The 22,868-nt window shown below is 43.3% G+C and overlaps 2 protein-coding genes across 3 annotated transcripts; one reads left to right on the top strand and one right to left on the bottom strand.

Moving 5' to 3' along the window:
- The first annotated feature begins 5,657 nt into the window (after positions 1–5,657).
- Positions 5,658–10,245, top strand: tmem151bb (transmembrane protein 151Bb). The gene is made up of 2 exons (XM_012838071.3): positions 5,658–6,514; positions 7,381–10,245. Exons 1-2 carry the CDS (start codon positions 6,428–6,430, stop codon positions 8,791–8,793), a joined length of 1,500 nt encoding a protein of 499 aa, XP_012693525.1. The 5' UTR covers positions 5,658–6,427; the 3' UTR covers positions 8,794–10,245.
- A 2,920-nt stretch (positions 10,246–13,165) lies between these two features.
- Positions 13,166–22,593, bottom strand: LOC105909413 (calpain-1 catalytic subunit-like). Of its 2 annotated transcripts, XM_031580796.2 has the most exons (22): positions 22,411–22,590; positions 22,019–22,279; positions 21,550–21,622; positions 21,268–21,386; positions 20,975–21,108; positions 20,708–20,882; positions 20,427–20,501; positions 20,189–20,274; positions 19,808–19,882; positions 19,526–19,686; positions 19,273–19,439; positions 19,153–19,164; positions 18,471–18,679; positions 18,318–18,351; positions 14,738–14,806; positions 14,584–14,641; positions 14,251–14,306; positions 14,034–14,102; positions 13,863–13,941; positions 13,664–13,780; positions 13,331–13,383; positions 13,166–13,220 (listed from the first exon to the last, which is right to left on the bottom strand). In XM_031580796.2, the coding sequence occupies exons 2-22, from the start codon at positions 22,253–22,255 to the stop codon at positions 13,194–13,196; spliced, it is 2,085 nt and encodes a 694-aa protein (XP_031436656.1). In that variant the 5' UTR covers positions 22,256–22,279; positions 22,411–22,590; the 3' UTR covers positions 13,166–13,193. The 2 variants fall into 2 exon arrangements, with proteins under 2 accessions (XP_031436656.1, XP_031436655.1); XM_031580795.2 differs by having other exon boundaries at positions 13,166–13,383; positions 22,411–22,593.
- Positions 22,594–22,868: the final 275 nt, after the last annotated feature.

Here is a 22,868-nt window from a genome sequence, read left to right as displayed (position 1 = left end):
TAGCAGCCACACAGAAGCAGAACACACAGCCTGCAAGCAAACACACACAGACGCACTCACACACACACACACACACACACACAAACGCACGCACGCACGCACGCACGCACGCACACACACACACACACACACACACACACACAGTCACAGTCACACACTAACACAAGTGCAGGATGTATTCATAAACAGACCTTTTGGAGAAAATCTATATTGTCAACCAAAGACGTATTCCTCAAACAAGTCAGAGGATTTTTGCTGCTGTTGTTTTCTACGGGTAAGAGAGCTAGAGAGGGATGAATGTGCAACTGTTTATGACAACCTATCGTGAAGAGAATCCTTAATATTCTCACTGCCATGTGAGATCCAAGCATTATTGTATGTGTGTATTTGAGTATGTGTGCGTGGGTTTGTAAACCTGCATGTGTGTGTGGGTATGTGTGTGTGTGTGTGTGTGTGTGTGTGTGTGTGTGTGTGTGTGTGTGTGTGTGTGTGTGTGTGTGTGTGTGTGTGTGTGTGTGTGTGAGAGAGAGAGAGGGAGAGAGAGAGACAGAGAGAAAGTATGTGTGCTGGTTGAGCTGAAGCATGCTAGCTGGCAGAGCAGGGCTGCTGGTGAGGGAGGTGACCAGGTGTTTGGCCCAACCTTTGCAGCTTAGGGGACCGCCTGCATCCAGGGTTGGACATGTTGTCTGGTGGACTGCCTGCATCCAGGGTTGGACATGTTGTCTGGTGGCTGCAAGGTAGCTCATGCAGCACTTGGAACAATCTGCAGACAAGCTTACTCTCAGTCTTCCACAGAACCTCCCACAGGACACGGTCAAATAGAAGACTCCCCATCAGCTTTTACTGTTCACTGTCTCCCTTTCATAGTGACCCTCCATTTATCTACACAGACAAGCTGTTTGCCTCTGCTTCACTCTCTGAGCAGTTTAGACCGGCCTCAGGCATACGTTTGCACAGAACCACGAAAGATCTGCATTAATTCCCTGTCACTGAGCCACCGTCTTGCAACTAAAAAGAGCTCATAGCACCTGCAGACTGCTGACCTGTAGTAAGGTTCTTGATAGGTAATCACTTTCAACACTCATATCTGGCTCTCCTTGCTTCTAGCTCTTGTCTTGCATACTTGGATACCATGAAGGCAAGAGTTGCACACAGGTGAACTTTTTCAGATGTTGTCTCTCAAAATCTCAAGTTTTCATCCTAGGGATCCATTGCCTTGTCATGTATTCATTAAATTCAGTAATCATTTTTTTTCGAACAGAAAATCTACTAAAGCATGCAGGATTTTCTAAACTGTTCTCCATAATTTACAAGTGAAGCTCTTCTGCCAAGAACTGATTCCCCCAGAGGTTAGTATGTAAACATAAGCAGGTGATTTAAATACTGAGTTGTAGACTCTAAAACCTTATTAACATTCATGTTTGCCCACTGTGTTGCGACTGCTGTGAAATAGCTTCATGGGATATATCCCTTGTGCAGGAGCATGACCTAAGTAGTGTTTACACTACCAAAGGTAAATTACTCCATTTTGGAAAGCGCTGTTAAATTGTCTTTATGGCTATTTCCATGTGCATTGAAAATGTTTTTATTCATTTACTCACTCAACATTCATATTATCAGGAAAACATTGAGGGTAGCCCTCATTTTCAATGATGCAGAGGTATGTATATCAAGCCATCTACCTTGATGATATGACAACAATGACAACAATAAGGAAAACCTACAATTCAATCTTATCATTATAAAACAACAGCTCCTACTGACAAACAAGCCAATCCAGAGTTTTTGGGTCATACTGGAGGACAGAGGATTTCACTTTTAAGTCTGTGAATGTTGATAACAATGGTAACAAAGGTTTTGGGAAGGCAAAAGTCAAAACTATATAAATTCTCATCAGTCAGATTGTAAGCATGAGCAGAGAAGGTATTGACCTACCTGCAAGCCCAGGGAACCCGCTGCTGGGAATCAATTAGGATTATTTGTGCACACCACTGTAAGAATCATGGATCAAGCTGCATGTCAGAGAGGTTTTTTAAAAGGCTGCAAACAAGCCATAATACCCAAGATTAAAGCCACTGAATAATTCAAGAGGCTCACAGTGTCACTGATGCTGCAAGGAAAGGATGGGTGTGTTACCTAAATAGTGATTTGCAGTTTCATAAATATGCATTTCATCATGGCACAAAGAGTAGCATTATGAGAGCTTGAACACAGGGATCTGAAAGCACTGGAAAGAGTCCATCAGAGCCCAGCCCTTTAATCTGAGGCTGAGGCCTGATATCTGTCTCTTACTTTCAGTTTAGGAGTGTGAAGGCAGAGTGACAGGGTGGCGTGTTCTCCACCTGACTGTAGATCAATATCTCACAGTCGTTAGCGGTATTTCAAAGAGAAACTCAAATTGGGTTCTTGGCACCAACTCATCACTAGTGCAGGACTCAAAACATTATTTAATTTGTATGTTAATGTATGAATTCTATTTGAATAATGTTGGAGAGATTGAGTGAGTTTGGCTTTCTAATGAAAGAAGGGGGCGAAAAGCAATTGGTCTGCTGACAGCAAATGAAACTCTTAGGGAATAGATAAACATTTTGGTCATGGAGAAGGACAAGTACATCAGTCATACAATACACATGCGTATCCGTTTCAGGATGTGGAGATCATCACTAGTCCTGAGTGATGTGTGACTATATTTCATCCGTCTCTCCATTTATCACAGAAATGTGGTGATGGAGTTAGAGCAAGCTAATCGGGCCTAAAAGATGAACCTTAATAGAGAACATATCCAGAGCTGTGTAAAACTACAAATCAGTTGTTGCTTATTTGCGAGGACATACAGATATGTCAATACATGCAAAAAGTATTTAAATGCTAGGGTGTTCTCAGTTCAATATAATACATTCCATTATTTTTCCCTTTTCAAGAAGGTGATTTGAGAACCGGTAAATGTGATAATTCTTCGGGAAGGCATTAATGGGTCACTTCTACATGATAATTGACTTTCAGAGATTACTATCCTGGAATGTTAAAAGGTGGCTTCTCTGGGGTAATCTTTACTCTTCTGTGTACATTTCATACATATAAGTCTCTGTACCATTTCCTCCCCTTTGAGATCATCTTGAAGGCTTGAGTCAAAAATGAAATCAAAGCTTTTGTACATTTGCATAAATATTTAAAGAAAAAAACCTTCAACTGTGGAATTCGCCTAACGGAAGTCCACCAGATCCATTGATCTGTCTTATGGCAGGGGGCAGACTGGAGCAAGATGGTGAATTGAATCCAAACTCCTGTCTTTGTTTACTGTACATTCTCAGTTGTTTGACATGAGGAGACACAAGTGGAAAGAGTAACAGCGCTTAAGCTGTCACTAAGCAGCAAAACAGCTTTCACTGCCTCTGCAAACAGACAGTGACATTGGAGAGCTGCTCTTTCTAATCCACTCAGAAGAAAAATCAAGAGCAAAACAGAGGCCAGAACTCCTTGTTTCCACCAACCGTGAAGTGGACTCATCCATGACCTTAACCCATCTGTAGATGCTACATAGTCTGCCTCCTGCCTCCAGATTCCCCTCCATTTCTCATCTCCCCCAGATATTTCCTCGTTTTGCCAGGAGGAGTTCTGACGAACTCTACTCCTACTTGGTAGATCTAAGATGCAGAAGAGTAAGATGCAAGACTATCTTTTGAAACATCCAGAGTGCCTTTACAATCCCTGTCTCTCGTTTTCTGAGTGTTTCATACAGAGCAGTGATAATGAATAGCAACAACATGCACATTCAGTAGTTCTCATCGACCCATGTGCAGCTCAACAAGCTACAGAGCTAAGTAGTGTGGGCGGCATATTGAGGATTCATTTTTTAGAACCCTAATTGGCACGCTTACGATGAGAGGTTCAAAGTAAATAATTCGATTTTCGTGTTTATCGAATTCTTGGTTTTAAGGATGCCTTTGGTACACCTGTGAAACTCATGCGTGTAAGTGGGAAATAAGGCTTGCATGAATGAAAGCATATTGCATTCAGAATACACCTTAAATATGATATTTTGGAGACAATGAAAAAAAAAATTCAAGCCAAGTCTGCATTCACTTCTGATAGTAAATCCTTGGTTCATGCTTTCAAGACGTTTGCCAATAGTCACAAAGCAAGCCATGCATTTTCAAATAGCAATACCACGAGGAGAGACTTAAAAAAGTCACATGCGCCTATTTCACATCTGCAATATGAACTCTTCATTAATTCATCAGTACATTGATAAATGTAAAGATAACCTCTACACACATAGTTTTGTATTGGACATAGAAGGACTCTACAAAGAATCTTCAAGGTTTTCTCATCAAGGTATACTGTAAGGACAACACAAGCGTCTCTTCTAGTGGGTATGCTATTGAAATAGTAACTAACAGCCAATGCTGCCATCTAGTGGTCATCAATGAACCTGCAATCAAAAGGGAAACATTTGGGTACAAGAGTAACCGTCCGTCCGTCCATGGCATAATCGGGAGTGGCAACCAAGTATGATTGACACTCAGGAATGCATTGTAAAGGTAAACGGCTAGCTTAATGCCTCTCTGACCTACACAAAGGAAGTAGATCCAAGATGTATTTTTTCCTTCATTTATTCAGCATAATAACAGTCAATAAGGATGTCAATATTTCAGTTTCATAGAGCCCATCCAGTGAAAGTCCTGCTTAACTTAAACTCAGTGAGGTATGTACCGATTGTCCTAGATTTCACAGGTAACTCCTTACAAATTCAAGAAGTGTTTCTCTCTAGTAGAGATTTATTCAGTCTCCCACACCTTGTTTAGATTTCTGACTGACCCTTTACATTTGCGGAGCCCTTAAATAACCCTAGCAAGGAAACAGCACCACTTGTGGCTATTAGGCTAGTTAAGGACAAGCTGTACTGTGGCTTTTTGAAGCTGATTCGGACCAATACACTTCTTGGAGATTACATCCTTCTGGACGGTTGCCCCTGATCTGCTGAAAAAAAGCAGTAACACATTTTAAGTTTCAAATCTATTTTATCCATTTGTTTATTTCTACCAGGCCGGTGACATGTAGACCATGCCACGTGAAAGCCATGGAACTGAATGAAACAGGTACAAATATTTATAAAGTACATTTAAAGTTCCATCTCATGTTATGGAGTGTTTAGTATTTAATTGTAAAACAACCCAGACATCATAGATTAGCAGAGCCAGTAAAGTTGACCAGTAAAGTAACAAACTAATGTGTGTGTGTGTGTGTGTGTGTGTGTGTGTGTGTGTGTGTGTGTGTGTGTGTGTGTGTATTTTTATGTGTCTATGAGTTTATTGGTTTTCTTAATGGTTCATTTTTGCCGAAAGTATATGAAATGGAGCGCTGCACACTCACAATTTACCATAGCATCAATTAGGGTGCTTATGACTGAGGAACAAGTCTGAGGGTCACCATTGGCTACACAATGCCCATGTGATGTTTGTATAGCATCTCTTAATCTAATTTACATTGAGGTCAGATATCAAGGATTTGGTACTATACTATCACACTGCAGACATTTTCATTTAAGATGCATGATGTTTCTAATTCATCTACCTGATGAAAACCCATTTTTCTGGATAATGTCACCAACTACAGAGCAAATCCAAATTAAATTGACTTTTTCCTGAACTATTCCCTTGTGTTTTAAATTGTTAAAAGATTGCACAATCATGGTAGACTATAGTAGCCAATATTCTCTTATGCTGAATTTGTTAAATTGACGACATCTGCCGTCGGAGGACAGCTTGTTGGCTACTACAAAATGCACCACCAAGGTCATGTTCTCCACCCCGAGCAGGCGGCCGTCAAAGGAAGTACACTTGGCTCTTGGGTCTAAGAATGCCGTTTGATTAACTGAAAGTTATTTCTAATTTTCTGACGACTAGGAGTTGCGATTAATTTGTCTACGTAGTCGGTAGCCTACGTAGCATATACGGTTACCTTAATGGCGTCAATAACTCTGTAATTGTTTTCCTCAGAGGGACATGGCGCCTCAATTAGATTTTACATCGGCGATTTTATGTAGTCTAATACTCGCATACCTATCCTCAACGACACCCTTGTCGATACATAGTCCGTACTGATAATTTGTTTTTATAATGGAATTAGTTTGAATTCTTGGTTTGATCTGCACCTGTCATCTCCATCGCGACTGTTCGTCCTAAGGATATTTAGCACCAGGCTAGAAGAGGATGGCAGTTCCACCCATCCCTATGGATACTGTCATTGGTTGCTTCTTCTCTTTGCGGGTGTGAAGCGAAACGTCTGTGGCATTCTGATGAAATCTTAAATTCACTAATTGCCCGGATAGCTCTGTAATCTCCGTTACGGTGGCCAGTGGTACGAGGGCGATAAGCGGTTTTTATCTGTGAAGTGATCCACGCCTCATTATACCACCAACACGACCATGTCCCCTCCAGCATCGGCTGCGACTGCCAGTGAAAGCAGTACCACTACTGTTTTCGAGGATGAGACGGAAACCCCCAGAGAGGAGGTATTAAAACAGGCCACCATCATAATATAACACATATTCTTCTTCAGAATCAAGGACGCATGCACTGTTGTGTAAAAGAAGCGAGCAGCCATTAGCCTATATTCAGAGGGGTGTGTGTGTGTTTTGACAAACGATACAGAGAGAGAGGGTGGTGGCAGACAAACGTTGCCGTGTATTTCAAGTGTATTGCTTGGGTAGCCAACAACATGAATTATGGCATTATTACAGGTGGGAGTAAAAAGGCAAACCAAATTATTCAGCGTAGGGAACTGGATTGCCTCGCTTTGACCTCACAATTATTTATTAGGCTACTATATCATACAGTGTTTTGCAAGTGAACATGCCACGTGTGAACATATAGGTTAGGTACAGTGGAACTGCCCTTTCCATAGTAGTGTGCCTAAAACAATTTTGCCTCCAAAGTATGTAAAGCACTAAAAGATGTGTATAGATTAGTTAAACATTTGTATTGTGTACCGATTAGTTGAAATGTGTTTTGAATCAGATATCTGTGGCCCACCCCTAATTTTATCACAAGAAAGACACATTTCTCATTTGCAATGTAAGTCGTTTTAAAACTACATTTGAATGTAGTTTACTGAGTTGGAGAAGCATAGAATTGTCATGGGGAAATTATGGGGAGTTCACTATTGTACAAATCACACAAAATCTCTGGTGTTGGCAGGTTATTAGATTAACAAATGAACACAACCTTTGGACGTGTGCACCTTCGCTAGATGTACTTCAAAAGACTACCACATTTCAAACACCACTACAAAGACCCCAAGGACCACACCTGGCTTTCTTGTTTCATGACACAATCTAATCTGTCATGTCCCCTCTACCCCATTATTCCACCTTTACAGCAGAGGCCTCTGAAGCAGTCCCTGAGCAAGTCGCTGTGTCGGGAGATGTTCTGGAAATGCCTGCTCCTCTCCCTGCTCATGTATGGCTGCATGGGGGCTATGGTGTGGTGCCACGTCACCAAGGTGACGCGCCTCACCTTCGACAGTGCCTTCAAAGGGAAGTCCATGATGTACCATGACAGCCCCTGTTCAGATGGGTACATCTACATCCCTCTGGTCTTCTTGCTCATGCTCTATGTGGTCTACCTGGTGGAGTGCTGGCACTGCCATGCCCGTAATGACATGCAATATAAGGTGGACGTGGAGGGTGTGTATGAGCGGGTTCAGCGCATGCAGCAGGCCAAGCCCTGCATCTGGTGGAAAGCCATCAGCTATCACTATGTGCGTCGCACCCGCCAGGTGACACGTTACCGCAACGGGGATGCCTATACCTCCACACAGGTGTACCACGAGCGCGTCAACACACACGTGGCTGAGGCTGAGTTTGACTTTGGCCACTGCGGGGTGAAGGACATCTCCAAGCAGCTAGCAGGCCTGGAGAAGACTGCCCTGACCAAGCTGCGGTTCACCAAATGCTTCAGTTTCGCCAATGTGGAGTCGGAGAACTCCTATCTGACCCAGCGGGCTCGTTTCTTCACTGACAACGAAGGGCTGGATGACTACATGGAAGCCCGTGAGGGCATGCACCTGAAGAATGTGGAGTTCAAAGAGTTTGTTATCACTTTCTCAGATCCAGACCACCACCCCTGGTACATCTCCAACTACGTCTTCTGGACAGCAGCTTTCTTGACTCTGTCCTGGCCGCTGCGTGTGCTGACGGAGTATCGCACTGCGTGTGCGCACTACCGAGTAGAGAAATTATTCGGCGCGGACTATCTGCCTGTCACGCCGTGTGAAGACCAGCCATACAGCCGCGGCATTCCGCGAGTCAACACGATTGACAGCACCGAACTGGAGTGGCACATTCGTTCTAACCAGCAGCTGGTGCCCAGCTACTCCGAGGCTGGGTTGATGGACCTGGCACAGCGAGCGGGCGGCTTTGGCCGGCAGAACTGCGAGCGCTGCCACCGCGCCATCAGCAGCTCTTCTGTGTTCTCGCGGAGTGCACTCAGCATCTGCAACGGTGGCAGCTCCCGACTCCCATTCAGCGGCAGCCGCTTCTCACTGGGCCGCCTGTACGGCTCGCGGCGTAGCTGCCTGTGGCGCAGTGGCAGTGCCAGCCTGGACGACCAGGAGAGCCCCAGCGAGAACACCCGCTGCCTGGCCGGCTCACGGCTGCCGCCCGACGAGGAGGACCCACCGCCCTACCAGGACGCGTTGTACTTCCCGGTGCTGATTGTGCACTGCAGCGAGAGCTGCACCAACCACCACTCCCTCCACCGCAATGGCTCCTGTGTGGAGACATCACTCTGAAGGGGCTGGAGGAGGGGCTGTTCTGGCTAGAGAAGGTGGAGGTGGAGCAGAGCTCTATACATGTACTCAGAACAAACACACTTCACCTCAGCATCATGGAGTTTCCATCTCAATCTCCTGTCCCTCAGGAATCCAGACATCCCAAATATCTCTGTGTTGGTCACCATGCTATGTTTTCCCAAGCCCACAGTGCATGGGAATGGATACGCCGCTGGAATATCACACTCTACTTTGGTGTGGGAAAGTGTTTCTGTTTTGTACATAGCCCAGCAATTATGTCATCATCTTTTTATTCTCATTCACAGCAATAATGTGAGCACAGCAGTCACTGTCATCACGCAGAAGTAATACGTAGAATCTGAGCTATCAAAAGACATGTCCCCCAGATAGTTCAGAGGCATGTTTATTTGTCTAAACAGTCACACTTATGGACTGGACTCAAAATATTATGTCTACAATTAGTTCCTCATTGGTGCATACTCCAGGTTTTTAACCTTGGGGTTAATGTTTTTAATGGACAAGTGGTGGTCACACAAATATTTTGCACTTGAATGTCAAATATGAGTGATTGCCGACTGTGTTTTATAAGACTTTCACTGTTAGCAGCTTTCCAAGATTTATTGTGATCTGTCATATTCTATGTAGACACTGGGAATGCTTGACTCAGTAATCAAAATGTACAGTACTTGCCATCTTGCAACAAGAATATAGGCAAAAAAGGAGAGGTTGGATAAATCACCATCTGAAAGAAATGGATGTACAAATTTATTTCCTAATAACTGTGACACCAAATGACTAAAAATAGTGTTTGGTTACAATGGCATGGAGGATGCCAGTGATAAGAAAGATGTACCATAAATGTATTGTGTGTATTTTACAATGTGTGGTAAATTGGTAATACACTTGTACTAGTATTGTTTATCATAACTTATGGAACCACCATGTACCCTCTATATCTCTGCAACTCTGGCTATGCAACGATTAACCTCTGCTAACACCTATGATACAAGTGTATATACGATTTTAAAAAGGAATGTCAGACTGCTGTATCTTTTGTAAATGGCTTATGCTGCAAGTGCTATGGTAACCGAAGAGCAATAGGATGTTTAATGACAAGAGGCATTGTCAAGGGATGTGGTGAAGTGCACAAGCCGAATGTAGACTGAACCGCTATCTGTACTTTCTGAGCAAATTGTGAAATATTTTGAGGAGCTGTGAATGAGATAAATAGTCCACATATGGTTGTGGGCAGTCCAAAGACATTTAGCGTCATCATCTGCCTGCTCAGTGTGGAAGGTTGTTGAAAATACTGCTTTTATCATGTAAACCACTTTTTATACAGCCTATACACTGAAGATCACAACTCAGCAAAAAAAGGTTTCCACCATCACACTGTTGCCTTTCTGTAGCACACACAGTACAAATGTGGCAGAATATACAGAAGACGGGATGAGGAAGTTTAAGTTTTCCTTGTTTGAAGGTGCAGTATTGTGAGTAATATGAACTTATTAAAAGGAAAAGCAATTATTGGTATCGTTCCATAACGGATTATATCATTTAACATTTAAAAGAATAAACCTATGTACGCTACTTAAATAAGAGTACTGTGATTCAATGTCCACCGCTTGCACACATGTGTATTTAAGGCTTGAGGCACAGCAGGATGATACAACACAATGTCATCATGGAATACTGCCATTTGCCTTATCTAACTTGAAAACCAGGCATACATATCAGTCCAGAGATATACATATCTTTCGTTCCAGTGTGGTGCTTGACCAGTAGATGGCAGAATGTGCGCATCTATGTCCTAAGGAGGAGCGCGAGAGTGAGTCTGCAAGGTGATGTCACTGCAGTCTGATAATATGAAGTCCTTTATGTTTGATAGTCTAAAGGTTAATAGGAACTGCATAAGGGAAGTTTCGCGCATAAAGTAGATGTGTACTTACTGTGTGTAAAAAGACCTGCCTTATCAGCAGGATGACAAATGACAGAGTGAGTCAAGTCTATCAGCATGGGCGACTCCCTTCATTACCAAATTGCTTTTGAATCATTCATCACATCAATACTCTGGATTTTAATTCTGTTAAATGTCACCTAGTTGGCTGAGGGCTGCAGCTCACTGTAACTACTGTGATCATGTCCTCACTCCTCATCTCCTTGGCACCATGTGTCTGATTGGCTCTTAGCAGTGGTGGGAGGAGAGGAGAGGTCTATGTGCTTCATGATCACTCCATTGTTTTGAATGAAACAACTTCAGCAGGGTCTCCACAAAGCCCACTTACTTCATTAACTTACTCAAACACTTAACCTGCAATTGTCAACTATGGTCAGTATTGCAGGTTAAGGGGCCACTTACAATGTGTAGGGGTGGGGAAAAAATCGATTCTTCGATTTCTCTCGATTCTCTCTAGAACGATTCTGTCTCGATTCAGAAAAGTTCATAATCGATTTTTTAATAAAAAAATAAATAAATTATAATTATAATACATTTTTTTTTTTTTTTTTTTTTACACTTCCATTTTGTGTTGAAATGCAAGCTGCATCGATTATTGCATTGTTCATAGAAAGTCATAATTGTGACAAGGAAAAACTTTTTCTCTAATAAGAAAATAGAGAAGGTAATTCCTCTGTTGATCTTCTTTAATTATCAAACACAAAGTAGGAAGTGATTTGAGACTCTGAGTAGCGAACTCAAATGTTTTAAAAATTGCGATGCATCGATAATCGTTTAATCGGTTTAGAATTGATAATCGATAATCAGGTTACAATCGATAATCGGTTTAGAATCGATAATCGGTTTAGAATCGAATCGTTGACCTCTGAATTGGAATCGAATCGAATCGTGAGGTGCCAAGAGATTCCCACCCCTAGGGGCCACACATGACATGAAGGAAATAAGTACAGTTGGAGCCTTAAGTAGCCTGTGCCCAATGACCCATTGACTAGGGATCTATTCCAGAGTGTATCACATGGGGCTGATAATGAACAGAAACAGAATGGATGCTCTACCCTTCTCATCTCAGACAGTGCATGGCCCAGATTATCAGTCCCGGCACCACAGGCTGGCATGGAGGAGCCAGACCACAAAGCCATCTATTGTGCACAAGGCAATATGATATCAGCTGCTGGTTGTCTTTGGCACAAGCCCTTCTTCCTTGTGCTGTAAGCAGTGACCAGTGTGATGCACATTGCACATTTTGCTCTGTCATCTTGGTTGCTCATTAATTGATCATTAATATGCTTTCAGAATGGACAAACTCTGTGTAGAGAGTCTTAATGAACCGATAAATGCAATGACTAGCAGTAAGAGAGATGACCTAATCTAGAGGTGCACCTGACCTTAACATTTAAGCCACACCGCAAAGTATCTGTAAATGTAACACAAAGTAAAAGAGCAGTGCCATGGTGGGATAAGAAGTGTAAAGAATTAATAACAGGAATTGTGTTCATATAGTGTTCCTGAGATTGGTGACATTGTAAAGTGCAAAAAATATGGAAATCTAGAAATGATAACCACTGGCTGAAGATATAACTTCTTTTACCTGCATTTGCTGTCAGTAACCTCCTTGACTCTTGCCACCTTTGTCTTAGTGTTACTGACTAGTGTTACTGATTCCAAGTTCATAGTAAGTCTTTTGCACACACAGATTGCTTACACAGATAAGGGCAGTGATGTAATTACATTAGTAGTTTGTTACTTGTATATTCTGAATATCCTTTGATAAAGATGTACTAAAACAGAATCATTATCATATTTAGATTTTCTGTAAATAAATACTTTCTTTATCTCATATTGGGTCCTGGTTTTGTGTGACTACTACACCCTCACTTGCCCAACCTGTTGCCTTATGTTACGTCCTTCTACTCCGAGCCACCAGGGGGCGGAACAGTGTCCGAAATTCTTCATGTATAAACCAGATTCAGGCAAAGCAATAAAATGCTATTTAACTTCATGCTGGTATAAATGACAGAATGACTGTTTGACTAGGTGAGGTAAAGCAGCACATAATGGATAAATAACTGAATTAGACAAGCTCACCTCTGGCATAATTAAGCTCTGAACGATAAAACTGCAGCATTGAATCTTGTATCTGATATCTTTTATTTTGGCATTTCGCAAGAGCCGAAGTTGAAACTCAGAGGACTATGTTAATTAATGGCAAAAGTTTGAAATGGATTGCTTGGTAGGCAGTGAGAACAGTAGCCATTGTGTAGGACTTCCAGTCCTTTACATAACACAGGCAGAAGGCTGAAATCAATGTATTTTATAGCAACCAAAACACACACAGCATTGTGTATTTTACTATTTTTACAAAATACTTCTAATGATGTAATACAATCTTCTTTTAATAATTACAGAGCTGCATTGTTGTCTTCATCATTTAACAATGTTTAATTCAGGAATACATGCTGAGATACATCCACTGCAACAGAAAAACATAATTTTGTATCATTGTTCATTATTTTGATAAATATTTCTGGCAATAAAAAGTAAATAAAGAGATAATAACATCTGTTTTACAACATTAGTTACCTCCTTCTCCTGGAGATAGATTCCTTTCCCATCTGACAGATTTCTGAAGATCTCTAATGGGCAGATTATCATCATCATCATCATCATCACATTATAACAGTGTCAGTTTGATTTTATGGATGGCTTTCAGTGAAAATCCAATCAACAGACATAGAAAAATTAGAAAAGCAGTGTTTCTTGATTTCTTGGTGTTTCTTTGAGCTTAATGATGAGTGTTTGCTTGAGCCATGTACTCAAGGCTCCACCCCTCATATCTTTTGTCTGAAACACAGCAGACCGTGTGTGGAAAAGGAGCGCAGTGAGGAAGCTGACGGATGACAGGCTGCTACTTACTGGACATGCACTCCAAGCGCAGGATGAGTGACACAAAGCTCTCCAGCGTCAGGCTTCCCGTTGAGCCACCGTAGCGGAGAGCCATGAGGTTAAGCAAGTCATCGCTCATCTGTATACCTGCAGACAGAGACACACACTATGACAACTCACTCAGCACCATACCTAGTCAAGGGAGGTTTATAAAGACTTGTTTTCATACCTGCGGCAATCACAGCATTCCGTAGTTCACTAAGGGACAGATCGCCAGTCCTCGAGGTGTCAGTGCGGTAAAAGATTTCCTATCAATGAAAATGAGTTTCCTTTGAAATACAGTGCATGCCTCAAAAGGCTTGATATTTCAAGACTACAGAAAGCAGAGAGGATAATTTACCCTGTATCTGACAACTCGGTCCCAGAGTCGAAGAAATTCATTGTGATTGAGATGGCCCGTGACAGAGAGCTTTATGTGCATTAAGAAAATATTTGATATCATATCATTACCTCATTATGTGATTATATAAACTATTGAGCATTTACATATCATTATTTCTCTATTATAAGTCATTCATAGCATTTGTCTTGGAAGGGTAATGTAGGCCACAGGATACATCCATCAAGGTAACCATACTACGGCAGGTATCTAAGCCAAAGCCCGGTGACTTTCCTGCAAGAGCAGAGAAAGAGAAAGATAGAGAATATATATTCGACAAAATAAAACCGACACTAGAGGTAGAACAAGCAATATCACTGCCATAACTCTCCTGCTGCTCTGTATGAATGGCACAGACAGAAATGGCCTTTGATTGGAAGTGTGTGTGTGTGTGTGTGCGTGTGTGTGTGTGTGGGTGTGTGGGTGTGTGTGTGTGTGTGTGTGTGTGTGTGTGTGTGTGTCTGTGTGCGTGTTTGAAAGTGAAGTGAGATATTAAAAGTGTCACACGGACCTTGGAGAAGGTTCTCATTCAGAAGCCTCTGTAGCTGCTCCGCATCCACCTCTTCATACTTTTTATGACCGTGAATAGCAACATTTAATATTCAATATATTGCTACATTTACAAAGTTAAAGTTTGTATTTATTTATGATTTTAGATAAATTACCTGGTCAGTGTACTTCTGAAATATGGTAACTCTGGAGTCATTGTCATTCATGTTTTCAGTAGGGATGGGCTAAGTACACAAGAAGCACATGGAACAGATGGTTGGCAGTGAGCAGTGTAAATTATCCAACTTGTTTATCCAACGATGATTACACTTTAGTTTAGGGAACATATGTTAACCATTGACACATAACTAATATGTGTCTGTATAAATGCCCATTAAGGTCTCCATTATTGATTGGGCCTGTATTCGCCAAGTTCTTACTCTCACTGAATATGTAATTTATTCTTGGTATATCCTTAATAACCAACTTATTGATCTCAACCTAAGCTTACTGATGTATAATAAGAATAAAAATAGAAAGTTTGTAGCCTCATAATACACTGTCTGAATATGTTACTTCTAGGGACAGAATAATTGGAGAATAAGTATTCCTACTGAATAAGAATGTTTCAACAGGTTCCTTGTTCTGAAGTGAAGGCTGAAAAAACTAAATTCTTGTCTATTTAGTAAAAGAAATTGCTAGACAATCCTTCAGAACATACGACATGCACCCAAAGTACCCTACCACATCTCTCCAAAGTAACCAAAGACAGAGTCCTTTTCCGAAGCCTGAAGCCTCGGCCATCAGGCTCTGGCAGATGTCTCTGTCTTGTAAGACTACAACATGGACTTGTTGGTAAAGTTTGTTTGTTGGTAAAGTAAAGTTTGCAGGTAGGAATACCTGTTCTACAACTATTCTGCCACTATAAGTGACATATTCAGACAGTATATTAAAAGGCTATGAACCTTCTTTTTTGATCAGTAACCTTAGGTTATGTAAGGTCTGTGTTCTGTCCGTGTTTAATTTCTGAGTTTGTCTCCCTTGTGTTGTCACATGTTTGTTCCCTTGTCTTGTCCTCGTGCTTCCTTGTTCCCGCCATGTGCTTTCCTATGTTTGTTTGTCTATGCCATGTGCCCTCTTGATGTTGTCCGTGTCTCCACCCCTCACCTGTTCCCAATCTCCCGGTTTGTTTGTATAATTGGTTTCACCTGTGTCCTGTTAATTCCCCTAGTTTAGTCCACCTGTGTCTTTTGTCTGCCCCGCCTTGATTGTTCTCACCTGTCCCTCGTTATCTGTTGCCTGTGTGTATATATAGTCCTTGTTTTCTTGTTTCTTGTTGTGTCTTCGTAAGTTTATGTTACCTGGTATGTTCCTTGTTGATGCCCCTGCCCCAGAGGTAGCCTCTGACGCTGCCACCCCAGAAGCAGCCTCTGACGCTGCCGCCCCCGACGTAGCCTCTGTCGCTACCACTCCCAAAGCAGCCTCTGATGCTGCCACCCCAGAAGCAGCCTCTGACGCTGCCGCCCCCGACGTAGCCTCTGTCGCTACCACTCCCAAAGCAGCCTCTGCCTCCCCGGAAGCAGCCGCTGATGCTGCCTCCCCCGAAGCAGCCTCTGATGCTACTGCCCCCGAAGCAGCCTCTGACGCTGCCCCCCCCTGACGTAGCCTCCGTCGCTACCTCCCCAGAAGCAGCCTCTGACGCTGCTGCTTCCGAAGCAGCCTCTGATGCCACTGACGTAGCCTCCGTCGCTACCGCTCCCGAAGCACCCACTGCTGCCCCCGACGTAGCCTCTGTTGCGACCAACCCCGAAGCAGCCTCTGACGAAATTGCTGATGGTGACGCCACTGAGGCCTACGCCACAGCAGAACCAGCCGCCGCAGATCAAGCCGTCGCTCACCCTGCAGACCCGGCCGTCGCTGACCCTGCAGACCCGGCCGTCGCTGACCCAGCAGACCCAGCCGACGCTCACCCAGCCAATGCGTACCCCACAGCCAGCACTGCCGACCCGGACCCCACAGCCACCACTGCCGACCCGGACCCCGCAGCCACCACTGCCGACCCGGACCCCGCAGCCACCACTGCCGACCCGGACCCCGCAGCCACCACTGCCGACCCGGACCCCGCAGCCACCGCTGCCGACCCGGACCCCGCAGCCACTGCTGCCAACCCACACCCCGCAGCTGACCCGGACCCTGCTGCCACAGCTGCCGACCAAGATCCTCCAGCATCCGTTTCCGATGCAGGCCCAGCAGCACCCTCTGCCGACACCGGTCCAGCAGCACCTCCTGATGGCGTCGCTGCTGAGGGCTCTGCTGCCCCTGTCCCGAGCGCCCCTGTCCCGAGCGTCCCAGGCGCCCCTGTCCCGAGCGTCCCAGGCGTTCCTGTCCCAAGCATCCAAGGTGTTCCTGCGCCGGTCCCAGGCGTCCCTGCGCTGGCCCCAGGCGCTCCTGCTCCGGCCCCTGTCTCCAGTGTTCCTGGGTTCCCTGTCCCAGCTGCAACAGACCCAGGGCCCGGTGCCGCCAGCCCTAATGAACCAGCGAGTCCAGGTGCCACGACTACCCCAGCCACTGGCCCTGCAACCCCAAACACCAATCGGTATCGCTGGCAATTATTTGCACCCACCCGGCCGGCCGCCAAAGACTCTGCCCCTGTTTGGCCACCCACCCGGCCGGCCGCCAAAGACTCTGCACCTGTTAGGCCACCCACACGGCCAGCCACCAGACATTCTGCCCTTGCTTGGCCGTCCACCCGGTCGGCCACCAGACCCTTGGGTTCTTTCCAGCCTTCTGTCTGGCCCGGCCTGCCCGCCTGCCCGCCTGCCTTGCTCTGGACCCCCTCCACCCACCCTAGGTGGATTTGATCTGTTTGTTTGTTTTTTTGGGCCGTCTGGAATCCGGCCCTTAGAGGGGGGGTACTGTAAGGTCTGTGTTCTGTCCGTGTTTAATTTCTGAGTTTGTCTCCCTTGTGTTGTCACATGTTTGTTCCCTTGTCTTGTCCTCGTGCTTCCTTGTTCCCGCCATGTGCTTTCCTATGTTTGTTTGTCTGCCATGTGCCCTCTTGTTGTTGTCCGTGTCTCCACCCCTCACCTGTTCCCAATCTCCCGGTTTGTTTGTATAATTGGTTTCACCTGTGTCCTGTTAATTCCCCTTGTTTAGTCCACCTGTGTCTTTTGTCTGCCCTGCCTTGATTGTTCCCACCTGTCCCTCGTTATCGTGTGTGTGTGTGTGTGTGTGTGTGTGTGTGTGTTTGTTTCTCGTTGCGTCTTTGTAAGTTTATGTTACCTGGTATGTTCCTTGTGTTTCTAGTGATTAGCGCTTCCTCCTTGTTAATGTGATCACTCGTGCTTCTGACCTCTGCCTGTACTACGACTATTCTCCTGCCTTTTCCCTGTTTGGATTGTTTGCTACTCTTGGACTGCCTACCTGTGTACCGAACCGGGCTAGTAAAACGTTTAACCCTTTCAACCTACCCCTGTGCATTTGAGTCCTTCACATCACCCACCATTCGTAACAGGTTAAGACCAATTAGCTGGTTATTAATGATGTACCAAGAATAAGTTACCTATTAAATAACAGTAAGAAATTGGTGAATACTGGCCTAATAAATGATTAATGGTGTTTAATGCAGACCTTATTGGGCACGAATAGACACCAATTAGTAATGTGTTAATGGCACCTTTGTTCCCCAAAGTAAAGTGTTACCCCAACGATAAGTATATATTAGCATTATCCAACAATTAGTATAGATTAGTTTACCTCTGTAATCTTCAAACTGTCGATGGAATTTTCACTGAAAGTAAAAAAAAAAAAAATACATTTCAAAGTAGATCAAACACAAGTGCGACAATTGACAAATATCAGATTAAGTGATACAGCCTCACAGATGCCTCTGTGCAGCAGAGCTCTTACTCAAGGAGGTGGCTGTCTGTCTTGGAGTGTATGGCCAGGATGAAGGAAGCCGTCTCATTGGGCTTGAAAGTAGAGGGGACAATGATGTACTCGCCCGGGACCAGTCTGAAGAACTCCATGACTTCTCGAGCATTGAGGTACTTTTTGGTTGAAGCCACAGGGTTCCTCATGAAGAACTCTGCAGGGAATTTCCCCTCTCTTCCTTTGTACTGATGCAAAATGGTATTGATCAGACAGAGAGACATTGATCAGAGCCAGGGTGATCATCCATGACTTTGTATCAGCATGTGAAGGCAGCATGATGAACAATGAGAATTCTGCTTTAGGTGGGTGGACTACAACTTCTTCTAAACCTCAAGATTGTTGATATGACAAGCATTAAAGATTCAAACCACTTGATGGTTTAATATTTATCTGCCATCATTTGTATAGTTCCTGACATATTATCATTGTCATTTCAGTGCTGTAAGGATTTCTTTCAAATGAGGTATAAATAGTCTTCTGCTTTCTTGGATAAAAGTACATCATTCATTACTGCTCCATTTGATGCTTTTCTGTCGACTAAAGTGGCCCTTGGCACTCTAGAACATTAATTACCTGGGCAACTCTACTTGACAACGGCACTGAATGGGTTAACCTGACTACAACCATACTTGTCCCTAAAGTGAGGTAGAACACCTACCTCAGGTGGCACCTGTTGAAATACCAAAACGAACAATTAGAAAAAGCAAAGAGGATCACATGGACATTGTAAAATGAAAGTCATGTAGAAGAGTTGTGTCGATGAGAAACATCAACGCACACTGAAAACTGAGAAACCAATGTGGAAGTTGGAGGCCAAGCGCCTGTTCCTCTTGTCAGACTTCTGCATCAGGGACACCAGAAGGTTCTTTAGCCCCTTGTCCTTAGCACATTCACCCTTAATGGTTTCCACCTGGATGTGATACTGAGGGTTTGTCCAAAAACTCTCTGAGAGACAATTAGAAACACTTCCAACTTAGAATGTATAGTTCCTGTACTCTAGTTTCTCAATGTTTGTTAGGAATAAAATTAACCTTTATAATTACTGCAACCACCAGCAGTAGCACCAGTGACCCATCTTCCTTTATGGAACTGGTATGGCCAGTGACAATCTGTGGATCCATCAAGGAAATCATGGCTCAAAGAGCAGATATCCATGTCAGAATAGTTCTTGCAGAAATCCTCCATCGACATCCTGAAGAGGAAAATGAAAAGCACCTTGAATAACAGTGAAACACGCAAGTGGGCAGAGGGCAGAGGGCAGAGGGCAGGGGGCAGAGGGCAGAGTAAATGGAGAAGGAACTTGATTTTAATACCAAAATTCACCATCATCAGCAATGGTGAGGCAAGTTGTTCGGTCCTCTAGACTGACAGTTTTCCATTTGGATGATCTGCAGATTAAAAAAAAAGAAACACAGTATATCACAATCCCCATTGTAATGCATTGACTTCTATATTCAGCTTGGACATTCTTGACGAAAAACATATCAGTGGAACTAGAGTGGTGTAATGGAACTAATGAACCAAGTTTCTGCACAATGACTACAGATGTGAAGGAAAAGTAAAGTTCTGCCAAAATGATTGCCAATGCATATGAACTACAGGCAATCATAAAGGCACATAATCAGTAATGCTGTTAATACTCTTTCATTTGACTGTGTAAGCATGGTTTCTTCTCTTTGAACAAGATGACTTACTTATCACTCCAGTCTTCCTTCCATTCTCCATGCCCCCAAGGATTTAACAACCTCACTAGTCTAACAAGGTGACTATTGCTCATGACCTTTGACCAGGAAACAAAAGCATGAAACCAGATTGCTTCATGTTCTACGCATTCAAATGAACTCAGTGAAATGCATAACATTAGTTACACACACACACACACACACACACACACACACACACACACACACACACACACACATGAATTATTACCTGCATTAATCCTGTAATCGTGTAGGCATGGCCATGAACAATCCCATTAGGCAGAACAGTGTTGGCTGGTGACAGCTAAAACATGGAAATGACACATGCAAAGCATTTACACTTTGATTGTTTACTGCCTTCTATAAAAATGTATGATATAATCTTTCGATAAAAATTTGATTCATCCTTGCCGTTCAATATTTGAACAGAAGATCTGAACAGCAAAATGTTTGGAGGTCAATTCAAAGTCATGACAAAGTACTAATTACTAAAGTAAAGTCAGTACTGACCCCTGGTGGAGTGCCACAAGCCATGAGGGACGCGGACTTGGCAGCTCTGTCCATGATGTCCCACAGGTCAGGGGGGGCTTCATCCAGCTTGAATGTCATGTGGATCCCCCCTGACAAGTCCATCAGGGCCTCTGACACACTGCCAGCATTCATGTCAGCATAGGAGCCACATACCCTACAGGGTGGGGGGCAGGGCAGAGGACAAATGTTTTTTACTGACCTGTTGAATACACCAAGGAGCATCATAAAGGCAGCTAGACCACATACTTGGCATAGGCCTTCTCCATCAGTGCAGCCCAAAACTCATTGGGGGTTTTTGAGTACACAAATATCAGCCTCCCATCAATTGTTGGAAGCGTGTCGTCAATCACCACATCTACCCACTTCCCAAATCTCCAGAACTGAAAAAGAAGTCGCAGTTTAGTTTGGACTGTATGTCTGTATGAATATTAATGCCTTATAATATCAGACATTCTGATTGAAGTCCGTTTGTCGTCAAGTATTGATTTTGTTTTGAAGCATGCATGATATTCAAATAGACATATCTGAATCCTTCTTACCCTAAAGTGAAAGATTCCTGCATAGTCTTTTTTGAAAGATTGTCCTTCTGGTATAATTTGTTTCTTGATGTCCTCTTGAAATGTCAGTGCTCCAATAGACGCAAGAAACCAACAGTTTCCTGCAAACATTAGCAGGGGAAAGGGAAGCTTTTCTTCTGCATAGTTATTAGGTGTACAGTATTTCTATAGCATTTCATATACCTTTATCATATATTTCATTATTATGGATACCTGGGTGATGGTCAATTAACAATCTTGTACCTAGTATATGCATCAACTTACCAATAATTCCACCTTGCCTTACGTCAAACCGTGAGACTCCATCAAGAATAAAATAAGGATCTTTCACCATTGTCTGTGAAACAACACAGTGCAGCTGTTAACTCAACACAAAGCAGACAAGACAACTAAGATGTCTGAGCAAGCCCAGCTTGATGTGCACTAAGAACAACACAAGGCTCTTGGGAGATAGAAAATATGAGTGAGTCAAATTTGAAGTTATGTTGTCACGAAGACTACCAATGTTCATGTTTTGAATTAGACATCATAATTTGACCTTTGTGTGCCTTTTTTAACATGTCTCTAAATATCTATCACCTATCCTTTATTTCCTCAAAGGACCATCTACAATCAGTGCGGCACAAATTTCCCTCTGGGTTAATAAAGTATCCATCTATCTATCTATCTATCTATCTATCTATCTATCTATCTACACCAATGGTTAGCACGGTCTTAAATCTGGTTAACATACCCCTGGTCTTCGCCACACAATTCTTGCCAAGTCATTTGGATGGAGAAGTCCATCACCAATGGACCTCCATTCGGGAGGAAACATCCTGTCTATAAACAAATCATTCTTGAGGTAGTATCCTTGATGCAATTGATCGAAGTCCTGGTCCAGGAACTTGTCAGGGTTGGTTGCAGATCCTCGGCCACTTCGCCTATTGCGTTCATTCCTAATACTCAAACACACACCAGGAGGAGGCATTCTGGCAGACGAGGAAGTGTTTCTCTGGCAAGATATGAAGAGCAAAAATACACAGTCAAGAAACTGCAATTGTAAAGCTAAGTTAAGTTTATTTAAGACTGTGATTTTGCAGTGTATAATGCAGTGTATAATCTATAAAAAGATGTACTTGTTACCTGTCACAAAGTTGTGGAAGTAAACTGCAAATCCTTTAGATGCGAGACATGCAGATCATCTTGTAATAAACTCCGATGGCAGTGCTAGTGGTAGGTGCTTTAAGTACACACTGATGTGTAATGTTATGTGTAAACATATTACCTGCCGCTTTAGTGGGTGGGCCAAGGTGCAAGGGTCCAGCCTACACAGAAGCACTTTTTGTTTCCTCAAACACACCTGGTCTTTGTCCAATAGGGAGCAGCAATGCAACAGTGTGTGTGAGTGTGTGCAAATATGAATGCAAATAAAGCCACTTAGGAGTGTGTTGGATTGAGTGAATGTATTTATTAATTTAGTCCATTTATATCAAATTCCCTGCAAGCGTGGGAACATTTCCATAAACAAGTGACTCCATAATCGACATTACACAAACATATTTTATGAGTCCAAAGGGTAACTAAATGTGGTTGGCACAACC

The sequence above is a fragment of the Clupea harengus genome, chromosome 14 (genome assembly GCF_900700415.2).
Source record: "Clupea harengus chromosome 14, Ch_v2.0.2, whole genome shotgun sequence".
NCBI lineage: Eukaryota > Metazoa > Chordata > Actinopteri > Clupeiformes > Clupeidae > Clupea > Clupea harengus.
This window is presented reverse-complemented; position numbering and strand designations above follow the sequence as displayed.

Bases quoted from the DNA above. Each gene is read 5' to 3' on its own strand.
- tmem151bb (XM_012838071.3), top strand. From the start codon at position 6,428: ATGTCCCCTCCAGCATCGGCTGCGACTGCCAGTGAAAGCAGTACCACT. The intron at 6,515-7,380 runs GTATTAAAACAG...CCACCTTTACAG, and splicing joins CGGAAACCCCCAGAGAGGAG to CAGAGGCCTCTGAAGCAGTC.
- LOC105909413 (XM_031580795.2), bottom strand. From the start codon at position 22,255: ATGCCTCCTCCTGGTGTGTGTTTGAGTATTAGGAATGAACGCAATAGG. The intron at 19,687-19,807 runs GTATTAAAATCA...TTTCCTCTTCAG, and splicing joins GCTGATGATGGTGAATTTTG to GATGTCGATGGAGGATTTCT. The intron at 13,781-13,862 runs GTATGAAAACAA...CTCTGTCTGCAG, and splicing joins GAATGCTGTGATTGCCGCAG to GTATACAGATGAGCGATGAC.